General features: G+C 48.0%; 1 protein-coding gene across 9 annotated transcripts in view; it reads left to right on the top strand.

The window, feature by feature from the left end:
• Positions 1–19,041, top strand: part of GALNT10 (polypeptide N-acetylgalactosaminyltransferase 10) — a 216,969-nt gene that overhangs the window by 182,705 nt on the left and 15,223 nt on the right. For all 9 annotated transcript variants that reach the window (XR_003131064.3, XR_004814921.2, XR_004814920.2 and 6 more), the window contains exon 8: positions 14,251–14,358. Coding sequence is in view for 3 of the 9 variants with exons in the window: in XM_025435119.3 (XP_025290904.1) it covers positions 14,251–14,358 (108 nt within the window). In the remaining 6 variants the exon portion in view is untranslated. The remainder of the gene's footprint in view (positions 1–14,250; positions 14,359–19,041) is intronic.

Raw genomic sequence — 19,041 nt, 5'->3', positions numbered from 1 at the left:
TCTGGATCCTCAGGGTTCTGCAGCTCCTATTGCTTAGGTGAAGAAGTCAGAGGCCGTGGGCCAATCCTTATTGCGTGTGGATATGGGGTGTCTCCCTAGGCTCCTAAAGACTGTCCTTAACCACAGCTCTTACATCATCCCCTTCTTAGGATGGCAGAGTTAGAATAAGACAGGTCACACTTCCAATAAAGATGGTGCCATGTCTCCCAGTGAGCTGCCCAGCAAACCAGCATCAGGGCAGAGAAACCAGGCCAAGCAGGATACACAGGCCTGGGGGATGCTGTGCACTGTGCTCCAAGGATGACCCCTGGCCTCACAGATTTCCTTAGTGGTTCCTGGCCACCCCTCTCAAGTTTTCATTTTTGTATCTACCACTGCTGGAGTTTGCCATAGAGACCAGTGGTCAAGAGCTCAAGTTGTGGAGTCAGAAAAGTGTGGGTTCAAATCCCAACTCCACTTCTCAGGAGCTTGGTGATATGGGGCAAATTAGACTGGCTTTCTTTCCTTGTCTGAGGTAAGAGAGTAATGATACTGCCTACCTTACAGAGCTATTGCGAAGATTGAATGAGGTAATATCCTAACATGCAACCTGGGACACAACCAGCAGTTGATAATTGGTAGAATTCATTAAAGTTCCAATGAAGGGGTGCCTGGGTGGCTCAGTCAGTTAAGCATCTGACCCTTGATTTCAGCTCAAGTCATGCTTTCAGGACCGTGAGATTGAGCCCCACATCAGGCTCTGTGCACAACATGGAATCTGCTTGAGATTCTTTCCTCCTCCCTCCCTTCTCCTTCTGTTCCTCCTCCTGAGCACGCACTCTCTCTCTCTCTAAAATAAACAAAAAAAAATCTTAAAAAAAAAAAAGATCCAATGAATAAATAAATATTTACTCTATTAGACCAGCCCTTGTGCTGTAGAAGCTTCCTGACAATGGTGGTAGGGAAATGGTAGTTGCTAGTTAGCCACACAAACTTCTGGGGTCACTTTCTCCCCTTCATTTGTGGGATTCCATATTGATCTCAGGTGAAGAACAGAGGGTTGGTCCCTCTGAGGGGACGGTTAGTTTGTTCTGGGCCCTTGTGGCCAGCCAAGGCCTGCTTCTACCATCCTGGGGACCCCTGGTAGGGCATAAGGGATGGCCAGTAGCAGCATTGCTGGGAATACACAACCCTGATCCCGCATCCTCCCCACCCCCACCAAATTGGGGACCAACTTTTTACACAAGAGACCGGTGTCTCACACAGTGATTGAGACTTTGGTGCTGGGGTCCGATCCCAGCTCTGCTACTTCCGACCAGCTATGTGATCTTGGATAAGGAAGGCTCGTCTCACTGAACCTCGGCTTCTGCTTCCACAAAACAAGCTTAATAATACTTGAATCCTCACGGGGTCGTTCAGGGGATTAAATGCTACCATGCTGGTTGGGTGCTCCTTAACAACATCCTAAAGATGATTTCCATTATCGACATCATTACTGTCACCATGTGCACCACTGGCTGAGCAGTTCAGGACCAGAGAACATAAACCCGTGATTAGCAAAAAAACAACAGCCTGGAATTCTACCAAAACATTATTTTTGTTTGAAGGACAGTGTGCGGCTGTTTTACCCAGAGTTCTGAAGCTGTCTCCCGTCAGGGGACCCGCCCCTAAATGCACTAATGCTCATGTCCAGGGGCGATATTCAAAGTATTTAGTGGCAGTGAGGGCTCAAGCACCAAATAATCAGAGCGGACGCCACCTACAAACAAGTCTGCATCAGTTCTGCTGTTCAGCAGCTGGATTTCAGCCCTACTCAGAGCTCATAGGACACTGTGCCAAGTCCTTCACACATGTTGGCTTATTCGATCCTCCCAGCATCCCTGGCAGGGTGATGTCATCATTATACCCATTTCACAGTGAGGCATATGGGGCTCAGACCTAGGCTCCACACAGATGGAAGTAACAGAACCAGGACCTGGCCCCAGGTTTGCCTGATTGCAGAGCCCGCTCTCCGACCTGTCACGTTTCCTAGGCCTCTATAGGGACAGGAGCGGGAGAGAAAGACACTTGAGAGAAGAATGAGCCTGAGAAGTTAGCTCCAGTCTTTTCCCCTTCCTTCTGTTTTTGCCTCCTCCTGGAGTTATTCTAAATTTACTGGGATAGTCTACAGCCTCTCGGTGAGGTGAATTAATGACTGTCTAGGTGAGAAATAGCAAATAGGTTTCCTCTCCCAGCCAACTCTGATCTGCTCTGGGATGGGGGCTACCCAGTACTGTGTTGATATGTATTCTGAAGCTGCATCCATGCTAATCAGAAAAGTTGTGATTGATTAGTGATGTCTGCCATAGGTGCAGTGGCAAGTGATGGATGGTACACACGTCATTTATTTAGTATCCCTAGCCCATACAATCTAGTTTTCCAAATGTTGCATCCTTATTACAGTGAAACCACATACAGGGAATCAAGAGTTTTAACATCACAGTTCCTTGATCCAGCAATCAGACAAACTTGATTTATAAAGTTTTCCACCGAGGGTATACCCAGAAGTGAGCACACCTGTGTTCTGAGTGCTCGCCAGAATGTAAACTTCAATAGGGTGGGAATGTCTATGTGTTTCACTCCCTGCTGTATCCTCTGTAGCTGAAAGATTGCCAGCCATGGAGGAGGCACTTAGTAAATATGTCTTCGTGTGTCACTCAGAGCAGGTATGTCACTGGCCGGAAACCAACCTCCGTGGTCAAGAAGTCCCCTTTCAGAAACGCCCTCTATGGAAAATAGTGAATGGAGAAGGCTTTGCACAAAGGAATTCCTAAACCCAAAATGATTTCATTCTGTGTGTTTCAAAGACCCGTCTAATGATGCTCATCAGGCAATTACAGCAGAACAAATGGCATTTTTCTACACATAGTTTATTTATAAAAGACTTGGTAATGAAGCCATATTGGAAATCTCTCATCTGGGAGGGGAGAGAGGCTGGCTCCTGTTTCATTTGATCCAATTAATGTCCTTCAGTCTCGAGGGGAAAAGGTTCTGTGTAATGAGGAGGCTCCCAGGTTGGGAAGGGAGACTTTCCTCCCTCAGTTTTCTCTCTCCTGGCTTGGAGAGCATGAGTCCCCAGAGCCCATGACAGCTCATCTGCCAGTGCATTGTCTCCCAAGCCCCTGCAGAAGGCCTGCCCCTAGTGCCGAGTGGACAGGAAAGCCCATTTATCTGCCAGGGACGCCTCCCTACAATGCTGGTGTTCCATTTCAGCCAGAGTGGAGCATTTTCAAAAGACCATATTCCCTCTGCTTAATCTCTGCTAAGACCCCTTTTTTTCTTGATGACAGAAAAAAGAGAATGGTCTGAAAAGCTTGAGTGTATTTCCAAAAATTAAGATAAATTGATATGTGCTGTCAGGACTGATGAATTAAAACTTTGGCTCCAATTCCAGACTAGGCCATCTATCCTGATGGGAAAACCCTAGAAAAGGTGTTCTGAAGGCTCTGAAATTTCTGAAAGAGTCATTGATTTTCTCCCCCCTCTCTTTCTTTCTCTCAACCAAGAGATATTTTGTTTCCAAAAGGCACAGTCACACTATCAAAGTTCTCCTGGTTGGCAGTTAGGATATTCCTACTTCTAGTGGCTGGTGAAATCTTTAACTCTATAGTCTACTTATACCTGCCTCTGTGAGCTGACCCCTGCTTGTCTGTCCACCTTCCCCCTGTCATCTTACCCCATTGCGTTAGCCTGCACTCATGATTACAGATGACCAACATCCTAGTCAGTCTGATTTAAGTGAAAAATCAGAATCAATTGGCTCATACAATGGAAATCCCAGGGCAGACCCTTCAGGCCTAGCTGGATCCAGGGGCTAACCCATCTCGTCTGGCCTCCATCTCTCTCAGGCCCTTGACTCTGCTTTCATCTAGGTTAGCTTCCTGCTCAGGGCAGGCTTTCTCTTGTGGAAGTACCCAGCATCCTATAAGAGAGAGAGTTTGTCTTTCCCATCATTCCTGTAGAAGTGCCCAAGTTGAGTCTCCTTGCCCATCCCTGAGCAATGTTCTGATCGGTCAGCTGCAGTCACATGCCCATGCCCATCCTAGAGACAGAAAAGTGGGTTTGGGCTGGTTCCCCGAAGGAGAGACCAGGTACTGTATCTGGAAGGAGAACGAATGTGGGGCAGAGCAAACCACAGATGTCCACACAGATATCTATGCCCAACCATATGGAACTGCTCACAAGCCCTAGGCTCACGTGTCAGGTCATCTTTGGAAGGATGCACAGTTCACTCTTCTTGAAATGCCTTTCTTTTAATCTAGCCAGCCCACATTTAGCCTGAGCTCCCTGGGCTGGCTAGGGTCCACCCCAACATCACTCTTGGCTTGGCTCTGAATCCCTCATGTTGATGTGACTCAAGGGTGGAGTCAAATCAACATCACATCACATCCTGTCTTCCCTACTGGACTGTGAGCTCCCACTGGCTATCTCTATACCCAGTGTCTGTCCCAAAATAGGTGTTTTAAATAACTTAGTTGCATCAATTCCTATCTGATAAAACATCCTTCACCCCTCCCTTTCCAGACTTACATCACCATCTTTGAGTAAATGTGGTGTGGTGGGAATAGTAGTCAGCAAGAAGGCAGGGCACTGGCTTCTCATCTCTGCTCTCCATCTATCCATCTGGGGGCCCTGGATTAACCACTTGACTTCTCTTGCCCTCACATCCCAGACAGTGCTATTACAACTTTCCTTCCTATCCCACAAGATAGAATCAAATAAGATACTGTGGGGAAAAGGGAAAGCCCTTTGACTTTCACAGGTACCAAGGATATTTTGGATTAGAGGTAGTGGCAGTAGGACAAGCGAGAAGGGTGATTGCACAGTGTCCCCCCAGGAGACCAAGTTTAGGATATCTTCAACTCTGAGATCCAAGAGAGAGAAAGTACCCACTGGACGATATGGATGAGTCACCGTAAGAAAGGTAGGCTTTGCAACAGTGTGAGTGCATAGGTCTTGTTTAAAGCAGTTTGGCAAAATCTGTTCATGCCAAAGCAAGCACATTCTTTGACCTAAAATTCCATACCCAGGAGTTTATCTGAGACAGCTGCAAGGATAAGGAAAGATTTAGGTAGAAACAATTTACTGAGGCCTTACTTCCATTAGGGAAACACTGAAAATGACCCAAATGTACATCCTAAGGGGATAAATAAATTAAGTTAGAGCACATCTAAACAATGGAATATTCTATTTAAAAAGCCAGATGCCTCCAATATTAAGTTGAAACAGATGGGAAAAATAATATATATGTAATATGATCTCATGTTTAATGTTTAAAAATATGAGGAAGGCAAACCAGCAAACAAACACTCAGACTGTCCTCGTACCAGCTAATGTTCAGTCACACTAGAAACGTGTGGGGTTCTCTGCCCGGCACTGTGCACACACTGTCATTTAGCCTTCATGGTATACCCACCCAAGGCGGTGCTCTGATTTTCTCCATTGTGTAGATGAGAGTACTGAGGCTCGAGTTAAATCACTTCCACAGAACCACACAGCTAGAACAGGAATGTCAGCCCTACCTGTTGGACGCAGCCTGAGCCTATGCTCTGACCCACGGCACCCTGAAGGCTTCCTGTCCCTCATGGTATCGGGGTGGGAGGGCTCCAGAGTATGGCTCTCCACTCCTACTAATGTGTTTCTGTAACAATGAATATGTTTATCATAAGTACTAAGTACATATCACTTCTAGAATCAGGAAAAGCAAATTTTTTTAACTATAAAGGAAAAAAATGTCGGTTTTTCAGCCCTCCCAGCACCCCTCACCATATACATCCCAATGCTGTGTTTGGACAGTTTGTAAGTTCCGGGATGAGGCAGTGACAGTGAGGAGACCCCAGGGAAGGTCTGAGTGCCCTGAGCACATGTCTACAGGGTGGGATTGAGGAGGCAGTGGCTGCAGCCACTGCCCTTGGAAGGAGAGACTGAGCCAGAGGCAGGAGGTGTCATGTACCCGGGTTTGCTTTGTTTGATATAGCTATCAAAGCCCAACCCAGTCCCAGGCTGCAGATTTGGGGCAGATTTTAAAAAAGAAAATGCTCTGGTTTTCCTTCTGTAAAACTCACAGCGTCATCAGGAGGAGTGAATGGAAGAGTGTGGAAAGAAGTTAGGAGCATCCCCAGAAACTGGTTATAGGCGATGTGACCTGATGCCCTTAGTGGTCCAGTGACTGGATCCCTTGGCTAGATCCCACGTGTCCTGATCCTAAACTGCTGGTGCTCATCTCATTCCTCCAGTGGGAGTGGGGAGGAACGGCAGCTCCACCTAGAGAGACGCCATCGTTACAGGCCAGGCTCAGAAGTCAGAACCAGCCCTGAGGGGAGTTAAGTTGCTGCACAGGAGGGAGAAATGACTTCCAGAGGCCAGCAGGAGAGGCAGAAGGTGATCTGGGGCCACCAGCCAAGCACCTGCATGCCAACACCTTTCCCCATTTCCTTCCCCTTCCCCTCCCAGCCCCCTCTGACTCAGATGAGCTGCACTGTTGCTGCCGGGGCCCCTAGTGCTAGCTCCTTCCTTTGCTGGGTTATCCAAGGATGTGGGGAACATGCTCTGCTGTGTGCAGCATCTTCCTCCAGCTACAGGTGCCCAGCCTTCCCAAGAGCCACCTGCTGGGAGCAGGAACAGCATTCTGCTCGTGACTCTCTCTCAGCAAGCCCTTTGAAATTGCAGGAGCGTCTCTGTCTGTCGGAGCCTGCATCTCCCACCATGCCTCCAGGAAGGCGGCTCAGAGGCCCAAGGGCCCTGAGCCACCTTCTGTCGCACATGGCTTCCCAACCAGCACACACCTGTCTCTCCGTGCTTCCATCTTTCATCACTCAAAATGGCCATAGTAACTTCTTCAGAGCTTTGCTGTAAGCACTGAATGGCATGAAACACTTAACTGGCCTAGAGCCTAGCCAAAGGAGGCACTCAGTAAGTAGTAGCTGTTCCGATCAGAACCCTCATGTTACAACACCGTGGAATTAAGTACATGGCCTGCAGAGTCAGACCCCCTAGATTCCGGTGCAGGTGTGATCAGCTAGTCAAGCTGTATGGCAATGGCAAAGTGACCTAACCTCTCTGGGCTTAACGTCATAGCTATAAAATGAGGATAGAATAATCCTTACTCTGTAGTATGGGTGTGAAAATAAGTCACAAACTGTGTGAAAGCCTTAGCTCAGTGCTTGGCACATAATAAATGATCCATAAACAGTAGTTGTTACTATTGACATTGTTGTGGCTGATGTGCTCTGGCTACAGTGGCAGGAAGACAGGAGTGGAAAGAGCTTTGAGGCTGATGAGACCGGGTTCAAAGATGTTAGCCCCAGGCCCAGCTTTGCAACAAACTCTCAGTGAGACCTTGGATGGCTCACTTGCCCTTTCTGCTGAACCTGTATCTTCTCATTTACGAGGGCACTAATAACCCCAAACTCACAGGGCTGTCTGTGTGACCGAGCTAGAACCATTATGCTGAGGGAGGCAGTTACTATTGCAGTATGTCCTGGTGCTGAGAGTGTGGGCCCCAGACCAGCAGTATCAGCAGCATCCGAGAACTTGGTAGGAATGCAAATTCTCCGGCTCCATCCCAGACCTACTGAGTCAGACACCCTAAGGGTGGGGCCCCGCAGTCTGTATTTTAACCAGCTTTCCAGGTGATTCCGATGTGCCCAAAGATGAAAACCGTGGCTGTAATGAATACATGGAGTCTTGTACAGAAAGAGTGCTCAGGCTTGTGTGTGGAAGGACAGAGCAAATTGGCAGGCTATGGCAGGCTGGCCGGCACATCCCCGGACCTTCACCCAGCTACATCATTGCGTCATTGGGTCTACCCTTGTCCATGAGTTTCTATTCCATTTCTTCCAACAAGGTTTTAGAGCAAGGCTGACCAATGATTAGGCCATGTGTGAATGAATGGATGAATGAGTGTATGGGCTGCGTTATTGGTGGGAGGAAAAACACAGGGGCCCCACAGAGCAGCAAAGTGAATGGACGACAGCTGGTTCTCAGCAGCATCCACAGCCTGAGTTCAGGGAGTGTGGTGAGGACTGGAGGTGACCGGGAACAGAGGAACAGGTGGCAGAGAGCCTTGTTTACAAGCCAGGGGTGCCTCTCTGTTCTGTAGACTATACAGGTGCTCATAGGGAGCTTGGCAAAAGACCATAATAGGGTTGGGACCAGGCTCCAGAAAGATTAAACCAGGAAGGTGTGGTCTCCCTGGAGGTCTCAGAGCTGCCTGGTTCTAAGGAACCGACCCGACCCCAGATTCCACTCTGGGCTCTGCCATTTCTGAGCGGAGGGACCTTGGGGAAGGAGCTTTGTCTCTCCAGGCCTTGGTTCCCTCACACATAAAAGGTACAATAGCACCTCCCTCACCTCCCTAGTTCTGAGGTTGCTCTAGTCCAAGCATGAGTCAAACCTGCAACTTGACTGAATTTATTAGTTTAATTTATTAACTTAGATACAGATATGCTTAAAATTATATTACATAAAATAATATAACTTAGAAGTAAATTCTTTTTTAAAAATATTTTATTTATTTATTCATGATAGAGAGAAAGGCAGAGAGAGACACAGGCAGAGGGAGAAGAAGGCTCCATGCAGGGAGCCCAATGTGGGACTCGATCCTGGGTCTCCAGGATCACGCCCTGAGCCGAAGGCAGATGCTCAACTGCTGAGCCATCCAAGCATCCATCCCAGAAGTAAATTCAAATGGTTTTTAAAAATAAAGTAAAACTGTTTTTTCCTACTCTTTACCAGCTGCATCCAGTAACCATAATAAACATCTAAAACTAGCATGAATGAGGTCCTTTCATGCTGGTAAGACTTATTGAAACAGCATCTTGTTTAAAACAAACTAATATATTCAAAATAACGCAAGCTTCTGGAAGACATGGATATATACCATTTCTTCTTTTCTGAGGGGAAGTGCGTGGCCTCTCCACAGTGCCCAGCAGCTGTCGTGAGTCCAGATAACACCATGCGGATTGCTTACTGCCCTCCGTGCTTCGGGATTACCTCATTTCAGTCTCATTGCAACCCCAGGAGGCACACACAAGAATTCATCCCATTTTGCAGATGGGGAAACTGAGGCTTTCAGACTCATAAAGCTTGCTAACAAGATTAGACTCAGTCCTTACTTCAGAACCAGGCTCATAGCAGTAATCCCATGTACCTTCTAAGCACACAAATAATGCAGAATTACTGGCAGTAATTATTATATTATTTTCCCCCCACATGCAACTTACAGGATTTGAACTCCATAGGGGTGCTCAGCTGGGATGCCAACAGCAAAAAATGTGGCTGGCTGTCGTCTTCTCCCAGCCATCAGCAAATAGGATGGCCACCCAGTCCTGGTGGTATCCAGGTGGCCGTGTCCTCAACAGAGGGAGGTCCCCCCCACAGGATGGGCCTTCTGACATGCGCTCTCTGGGATCCCGTGTTTCTTCCTGATGCACATCACCACTTGTTTCTTTCCTTCTCAGTTTAGGAGATAAGAGCAAGTAATTGTCTTTTATAGACACTGTAATGAAGCCTGTCATCACACAAAAGAAGTTTGCTAATAAAATAAATCAAAGCAGCAATGAAAATGAATGGGGAGCAAGCTTTTACAATTAGATTTGTACTTGTCTGGTGGCATGGTGCTTCCATGAGAAGTGAGAAGGCTGTTCTGCAAGGGAGAGAGGCACTCAGAAACGAGCTGACAGGAGGTATTTGCAGACTCCCTGTGGTAGAGCAACACGGCACCCAGAGCAGGCAACTGCGTCCCCAGTGCATGTGGAGGCTGGCAAGGGGCTGGCCAGGGAGGGAGGGATGGAAGCCCACAGCAGAGAGGGGTGGCAGACACGTCATGTCGGTGGTCTGTGTGTGTCCCCATCCAAATATGAGGGGGTCCCAGCCAAACAGGGTCTGGCTGCTGCTGGCTACAGTTCCCCCCCTTCTCTTTGCCGCCAGCTGCACTCTCCTGCCAGGTGTTACCTGGGGGAAAGGAGAGCACCGTGGGACAGTCAGGCTGCAAGTGGTACCCCCTGACTGTGCCAACCTCACCTGGCCCTGGCATTCTCCTCATCAGTTGCAGGTTCCACCACCAAGTTAGAAAAGTGACTTTATCTTTCTGAGCCTCAATTTCTCCATTTTGGAAATCAAGCCATAGGATGAAAACCCTGATGGTATTGGGCAGAGGGGCAAATGCTGTATAATTTTTAAGGTGGTGGTATTTCTCCAGAAATGACTAACATAATCAAGTCTGTTACAGCCAGGCATCAAGCTAAGTGCTTTTCACGAGTTGTCTCATGCCATGACAGCAGCCTGGCAAGGCAGTAGTGACCGGTTATGCCCAGGTCACAGATGAGGAGGCTGTGGCTCCCCAGGTAAATGCCTGGTACCAGGCCACACAGCTGCACAAGGTGGGGTCAGGAGCGGGAGGCCCTGTGCCATGGCTGCCCTAGATCTTGAGTGGCTGCTCCCTCAACTATGAAGGAGGGTGGGAGGGGGCCCTAACAGTACACAGATGGGTGCAGAGCCATGAGCAGAACCACCGGACCTAGGATCAAGACCACCTCTGGCCACACCCCAGCCCAGGGTGAGTCACAGCACCATTCTGTGCCTCCAGCTCTTGTCGTGTTCCTGGAGGGAGAGTCCCCTCCAGTCTCGGGATCCTGCCAGATAACCAGCAAGCACCATGGGGGTGCTGACCACTGTGGAAGATGCTAGAGGGACTTGAGAAGTGGGAAGTGGGATGTGCTCTACACTGGGCCCTTTTCAGACTGTTCAGGTGCTCCCAGAGGACTTGAGATTTGGCAGCAGCTTTAGCTGAACAGGTATCCCTGTGTCTGAAGGCAGCTCCCATTCCGAGTCAGCTGTCAGTGGCAGGAAGGCTGAGGAGCAAACCCCATCATCCCAAACCAGGACTCCTTCTGAGCTCTGGATGTCTCGGGCATCTCAAACCTCTCAGCAAATCAAGGGCATCCTGGTCCCTCAGGAACCTTCAGGCTGATGGCCAGCATAGTCAAGGCCAAAGAAACCAGAGGTCACAGCAAAGAGAAGGATTTGGAGATTGATCATTGTCTGCATAAAGGAAGATTTCCTGCCGGGCAGGGCTGGAGACGCATCCTCGTTAGCTAATGCAAGTTTAACATGGAGTCAGGGGAGCTGGACGCCAGCCTAGTCAACTGCCCAGGAGGTGGTCAAAAATAGAGCAGGGTAAGGTGTCCCCACCTGCTCAGCACCACTCTGCCTCCCGAAAGACAGGGGCGGCCCAGCAGTGAGCTGGGCAATATCCGCCAGACAAAAGCATCACTTCCACATCAGTCATTTCATATAAAGGAAGAGTTATTGTTATGGGATGCTGGCGCCTGATCAATATCTCCTGCTTTGAAAATAAACTTCTTGGCTTGGCCTTGACATTAATCTACCATCAGGAGCCCATTATCTCAAGACCAATGTTCTGTTCTATTGACTTGCTCAATTTTTTTTTCTCCCCCAAGATCAGACTATAATTGCATTTCTCCAGGCAGCACTTCCACTAATTGCAGCCACATGCATGCATATCCCCTTGCAGGAAGCCTGGGATGCAGTACATCCGGGGTGGGTTGGAGGCAGGGCCTGGCACAGAGTAATGAGGGACTGAGGACACTCAGGTGAGTGAGGTGGAAAAGCAGCCCTTCTAGAGCCTGTGAATTAATTAAGACATGAAGCCAGATCCCCAATATCCCACTGAGCTGTTCAAGCTGGAAAATACTCTTTTGCACAGAATCAGGGCTGTCAATGTTCCCACTCTTACTCCTCATTCATAAACAAAGGAACATGGTAATAAGATTAATAATAATGTCCTGAGGGGCACCTGGGTGGCTCAGTCAGTTGAACAACTGACCCTTGATATCAACTCGGGTCTTGATCTCAGGGTCATGAGTTCAAGCCCTGCAGTGGGCTCTGTACTGGCATGGAGCCTATTTTAAATAAAAAGAACTATCTATCTAGATATCTATGTAGATAGATAGATATAGATAGATATAGATCTAGATATAGATCTAGATAATGTCCCAAGTACAGCTGAGTCCTACCATCACCACAGCATCCACAAAAGCAAAGCAGAACTGCCTCCATCTGCAAGAGCCTTCCAGGCCTTCCTTCCCCCAAACCTGCACCCTACAGCCCATTTTCCACCCCACAGGAAGAGTCATCTTGGTAAAATAGAAATTGGATTATATTGTAACCCTCACTGAACACTTTTGGTGAAGACTCCTTCTTTGGTGAGACCCTTTTGATTGTCCCTGCTCACCTCTCTGACCTGCCCTCCCATCTCTGCTCCTGCTCCAGGCCTCAGGCTTTCTCTGTGCAGTAATTAAGCCAAACCTGTCGCTATCTCAGAGCCTTTACACTTGCTCTTCTCTCCACCTGTTCTCTCACCCCTCAGATCTTTAGGTTACTTTCACCTTCTCATTATTTAAGTCTCATATCTAATGCTCCTTTCTAAGTGAGGATTTCCCTGACCAGGGTAGATTTAACCTAACCTCTCATAGATCCATACAGTGAGTCTGTCCAGTTACCTTGCTTTGGCTTCCTTATAGCACACATCACTATCTGAAACTGCCTTTCTGCATTACTTAACTACTGCCACAGGAAGAAAATACCCCCAATATACCCTCCTAAAGCAGCAGTAAACAGTATTGAAGGGTTTGTGCAGCTGGGAGATTTGGGAATGGCTTAGCAGGACATTTCTGCTTGAGTTTGTCATGAGGTCAGAGTCAAGGCATCAGCCAGGGCCACAGTCACCTGAGGCTGGACTGGGACTGGAGGATCCCTTTCTAAGAGGCTCACTCCCATGGCTGGCATGTTGGCACTATTAGCAGGAGGCCTCAGCTCCTCGCCACCAGGACTCTCCACCGAGCTGCTTGAGTGTCCTCACAGCACAGCAGCTGAGTGCCCCAGAGCAGATGGTCCCAGGGAGGAAGGTGGAAGCCACAGTGTCTCTTATGACCATCCTTTCTGCATTCTTCTGTTGGCTACATGGGTCAGTCTTTACAGGACACATTTGGGAGGAAAATGCCTAAAGGTGCAAATATCAGAAGGCAGGACTCATTGGGGGCCATCCCAGAAGCTAAGCACCATACACACCCTCCATGCGAGCAAGGGCCTTGGCAGACTTATTCACCACCACGTGTGCCCACCCAGCACAATGTTGGCATATACCAGATACTCCGTATATATTAGATGGCTGAATGCATCACTGTGACGTCACTGCTATGACTGTGTCCCAGGTCTTGTGCTAAGGAAACACTTGACGTGAGGTATCTCATCCCTGAGGCCAGCCTCATTTAATCCTCTACAGATGAGGACACTGAGCCTCAGAGAAGTACCTTGATCAAAGTCACAAACCTGGTAAGTGACTGAGCTGGGATTTGAACCCAGGACTGCTGGGGAGGCTCTGTTTAGCCTGGGTGTGATACGGTGTGGTTACAAAGAATTCCCAAATTGCCAGCAGACCAGCATGCAATCAAACTCGGGAGCTCTTTGTGATGCCAGATATGTAGGGAAACACAAATAGAAACCTCAGATTCCTGTCTACAGGGATACTAGCTGCATGGCTTAGTAAGCCATACTGCAGAGAAGTCAGGGCAGGGAGGCGGCCGCCTCTGCTTAGGGTTACCCAGCAGGAGGCTTACAGATGGCAGAGGAAACTCCAGAACTTGATGCCTCAGTCAGTAAATATAAATATAATATGTGCCATCTCTTCCCCTCTTGTCCCTGTGGCAGACATCACTAAGTGATCACCGTAGTCTTTTGCACTGAGCCCCCATTGCTGCCTTAGAATTGCAACACAGCTCTCCACGCACCTGCACTTGTTCAGAGCTCAAACTCTGGAGTCTGCTGAAGCTGGGTTTAAATTCTGGCTCCTCTGCTCACCAATTCTCTGACCTTAGACAAGCCTCTTAGCTTCTCTGAGCCTCAGCTTCTTCATCTGCAAAATGGAGCTCCATTACTACCCACTTTACAGGTTTTCTGATGAGGCTTAGATGAGGTTGTGCATGAGGAGCTTGTAGCATAGTGTTTGGCAATGCATAAGCACTCAGGGCTGTCAGCTATTTAAAACTGCTGTTGTTACTACTGTGTTTTCCTCCTCATTCTGTGAAGAGGGGTTTTAGCACAGTCCAAGCTGATGCTTTCAATGAATGCATGGAAGGAGGGGATGGTGGCCTTTGGGGGGAATGGTGAGAGGCAGAAATATCATCTTCTTTCTCCCCTCCCACCCTGCAGGTGTGGATGTGCGGGGGCCGCATGGAGGACATTCCCTGCTCCAGGGTGGGCCATATCTACAGGAAGTATGTACCCTACAAGGTCCCCGCTGGAGTCAGCCTGGCTCGGGTAAGACGGTGGCTTCCCTGGATGGGGGGGTGGAGGGGACAGGCCCATCAGCAGAACAGAGACATCCTGAGGCACTTGAGATTCTAAGCCAAGTGACTCAGGTGTGAGGATATGCGTGCCATCCACCTCCCTCCCACCAACTCTCTAGATGAAAACCAATTTAAAATAACTTCCTTAAAGCCCTGCTTCACCACTTATTAGCTGTGACCTTGAGAGGGTTACTTAACTCCTCTGAGCCTGTTTCCTCTTTTGTTTAAAGGAAGCTAATTTTTTCCAACTCTTGTCATTGCCAAGAGAATTAAGGAGATGGCACAGTTTGCCCAAGTGTGACAGACAAGATGATTTTAGGTGGCAGACATAGGAACATTTTTATTTACATGTGTTTAAATTAATGTGCATCTGGAATTAATATATATTAGGGTAGCAAACTTGTGATTTTACGATATTATTACTTAGGATAAAGGTAAAGTAGGTGAGGGGATCCCTGGGTGGCTCAACGGTTTGGCGCCTGCTGTTGGCCCAGGGCGTGATCCTGGAGTCCCGGGATGGAGTCCGGCATCCAGCTCCCTGCAGGGAGCCTGCTTGTCCCTCGGCCTGTGTATCTGCCCCTCTCTCTCTCTCTCTCTCTCTCTCTCTATCATGAATAAATAAATAAAATCTTTAAAAAAAAAAAAAAAAGCTAAAGTAGGTGCAAAGTTAGACCAGGAGTGATTTAAAGAAACCTGTTAGACAAATATTAATACAAGTGGAGTGGTGTGTTGGGGAAAGCCTGAGACAAGGCACTTGAAAGTTCCTGGCAGGAGGATGGTTAACAAATGTCAGTGTCTTTCTCTTCTCCACACCCCCTCCCCCACGTTCACTGCCAAAAATTCTATGTCAAACTATTTCATTCCCTTAAAATGGTTTGTATTAATTGTTGCTTGAATTAAATTGACCACTGGCGACGCACAGAAATCCGTTAGCCAGAAGTATGTTTGGGGTTGTTTTGGCTTTTGTATTAATGATACTCCTGTAAATCTTAAATTATAAAATATTAAGTGTCTTGAGGAAAAATAAAACAAGGTGACCACAAAAGAAAAATGGGGCGGGGGGTGGGGGGGGGAAAGGCCCCTGGAATCCTAACCAGGTAACTGGCACAGCTGTGCCCCCCGATAGAGACCCCCCACCCCCACCCATAGAGCCCCCCGTGGGAGCCGGTTTGGCCTCCGTCCACACAGCCTCCTCCTGCGGCTGCGACTCCCCAGGAAGGCTGGGCGCCCGGCCAGCCGCGGGTTCCCCAGGCCCCATCGCCCGTGAGAGCTGAGCTGCGGAGGCGGCAGGGGCCGCTTTGGGGTCCGCGTTGAAGAAAAAGAGAGCCCGCAGCGCCCTCTGGTGGTAGAAGCCTCCAACGACAGCCGCCCCGGCCCATCCGACGCGGGCGCGGGGGCCGGTCTAGGTTCAGCCCGAGAGGCAGGAATCCAATCGTGTTTCTTCCGAGATCTCACTGGCAAATCTAGAGAAAGATGTCAGGCAGGAAAACACCGCCAAGTGGCTCAGTAAGCCCGGGAGCGTGACACTCAGCTACTGAGAGTGGTGGGACCGTGGGGACACCCCTGACCCCTGAACAATTCCCGAAGCAGCCTTTTCTTACCTGGTCCTTTGTAAGACCCACATGGTAAAAAGAAAAAGAAGGAAAAAAAAGGCACGGTGGCCTCCTGTTTATTGAACCATAGATGAGTTCAGTGGATAACAGCTAACTGTAGTAGCACATAGAAACTTCCTGTGAGCTAGACAGCATGCAAAGCATCTTATATATTTATCTAACTTCATTCTGACAGATTTTTAATCCCCATTTGAGAGACGAGGAAAGTGAAATGTGGGGACATTAACCAACTGGAATTGAAACCCCACTTAGGTCTGACGGGTGCCTGGCATAGAGCAAATTGTTCCTTAAACAGTGACTGCTGTTGTTAGCATTAATGCCAGCATCTGTTAACAAGACTGGGAAGTTTATTTCAGTGTCTTCTTTGAATTCTGTGTTTAAGCATTTTAACTTTTTTCACCTGTCTGTATCATATCAGTCTCCTGGTGACTTAAAGCCAGTTAACAATCTGAGGGGCCCCCATGTAGGTTTGCAGGACCACAAAGTGCCTGAATCAAGGTCCCCTGAATTTTTACCATAGCCTCTAACCACCTTCAGTGAGTTGCAGATCATAATGTAAATGTTTGCTTCTTGTTTTAACAGCCAGGCCCTTCTAAAGCATTATCTCCTAGCAGAACATGTTGATAGATTTGAGGGAAGGTCATCTAAAAGCCCTAAAAGAGCCATATAAAGAGAGAAACCACAGCCCTACTAAAGATTCTGCAAGGACAGCCAGCCAGAGAGCAGTGAAGCAGCAATTCAGGAAGGATGAGCTAACCAGCAGCCTGCCTGCCTCAAGAACAACTGGCCAGTCTTAGTTTGTTTACTACATTTGCTAAAATCCTTCTTGTCTCTCCCCCTGGGAAAGCAGTCTCAGGGAAGGGAGTAACAGAAACCCACTCAAATTTGCAAAAAAAAAAGTGAACTCGTATTCTAAGAATCTGGGCAAACTTCTGTAATGCAAGCACAAGAAGAACAAAGGGACTTGACAAGAATGGGACCCAGAACTAGCAAGGTGTCAGGAGCAGGGATGAGGGAAGTATGCAGCCTCCTAAAACCCCAGGGTCCTTTGTGTAACTCTAGCAAGGGGAGATATAATAGAAATGTAAAATCCTCTACTTTGGTCTAAACAGTCAACTGTACAAAAGTTCAAGATCTGGAAGAGATGGCTTGTTAAGGCATATCTAGAAAATGTTCACTAAAATAATAATTTAAAGATCAATTAAAATCAAAGTATTATGTGATTTGATCCTTTTATAATATCACCAGTGAATTTGGGCACCTCTCCTTGGTCAGATTGGCCACATTAGCCTTTGGTTGGAGAGAAAACTATAGCAATTCCTCATCATCCCTGTGGTATGAGCAAATTAGTGTGCCAAAGGACTTGGGTGGGCATGTTGGAAAAAGGAGAGTCTTCAGATATGCAGGCCTCTTTAGGCGTTCAGCTTCCTCGGAGCACAGTTTTAAATTAAGCCCAGCCTTTCTTGTGCAGGGGCTGGGCAGGTATAACACTGTTCCTGAATTGTTTTCTAACCCACTGTCTCAACTTCTTCAGCACTCAGAAAGAATGAGGCACTGGCAAGGAAATTTCATAGCTTCCTAATCCCAAAGTCAGAGTCAGCAAAATGGAGTTGGTGAATTTTGTCTTTGGCGTGGGGCCCCCCTCCCGATGGCTTCTTTCCCTGTCGCTCATGGGTCAGCAAACTGTTTTTGTGTGGCCTATGAGCTAAGAATGGTTTTTACTTGTTTAAATGTAAAATGAGAATGAAAGCTGACTATTTAGTCATATGTGAAAATCAAATTTCAGTGTCCATAAAGTTTTATGGGATACAACCACACCCATTCATTTACATAACGTGTAGGGCTCCTTTATAGCTTCTTCAGAATTGAAACCATATAGTCCACAAAGCCTAAAGTATTTACAGTCTGGCCTTTTACAGAAAACACTTGTCGACCCCTGCCTTACCTTCTGCTTCTGGAGCAGTCATTTACACTGAGGTATGAATGACTGATTCAGCTTAAAACCCTAACTCCCTTTTGCCCTTCAGAAGAAAAGTTGGATTTAGTAGGGGGGTGGGGGGTAACCTTTATGATAGATAAAGCCTGGAGAGCTGAGTGTTGAGTTGCATGGCAGATTTCTGACAACAGCCAGGGATTGGAGGAAGATACTTTGGAGCAGATAATTTCACCTGAACCTTGCAGCTATGCTCTTCCAGAACCAGCTGTCTGTGATTCTCAGCAGGTGGTATATACAACTACACGTGGAATGAGGAGCTAGGAGCCCCTAGTTACACGGAAAAGTTCACTTTTCCTCTATCTCCGTATCTGCTCACAAACAGGTTGTTTTCCTGCCTGCTGCCTCTATTCACCAATAATGTGGTTGTCCTTTTTGTTCTTTTTTCTCGGAGGATCCTTGTGTTGTATAATAGAAGTAGGAGCAACCTTTGCCCCTCACAGGATTATTTAAAATTCCAGGGATCCCTGGGTGGCTCAGCGGTTTGGCGCCTGCCTTTGGCCCAGGGCGCGATCCTGGAGACCTGGGATCGAATCCCACGTCGGGCTCCCGGTGCATGGAGCCTGCTTCTCCCTCTGCCTGTGTCTCTGCCTCTCTCTCTCGCTCTCTCTCTCTCTGTGACTATCATAAATAAATAAATAAATAAATAAATAAATAAATAAATAAATAAATAAATAAAATTCCAGCTGCTGCAACCTTTGGGTTGCAAATTATAATTTGTTCTCACCAGGCAACTTGGTCAGCACCCAGTAGAAAATGAGAGGAACCCATCTCAAATTGGCATAAGCCGAAAGGGAATTTACTGACTTCGGTGAACGCAAAGCCCCCGGGTAGTAGTGCTCACTTGGGGCATGGCTGGGTTCAGGTACTAAAAGGAGGAATGTGTTCCTCGTCCGGCCCTCTGCCCTGCTGCATGGGCTCCGCGTTAGCAGCCCCGGCCTCCGGGCCTCCGGGCCTCCGGGCCTCCGGGCCCACCCAGCAGATCTACCCAGCAACCGAGGCAGAAGCAGAGCAAGTCAACCCTGGGGTTGCAGGGAAGCGGCCAAGG

This window comes from Canis lupus, chromosome 4 (genome assembly GCF_003254725.2).
Source record: "Canis lupus dingo isolate Sandy chromosome 4, ASM325472v2, whole genome shotgun sequence".
In the NCBI taxonomy this organism is placed as follows: Eukaryota; Metazoa; Chordata; class Mammalia; order Carnivora; family Canidae; genus Canis; species Canis lupus.
This window is presented reverse-complemented; position numbering and strand designations above follow the sequence as displayed.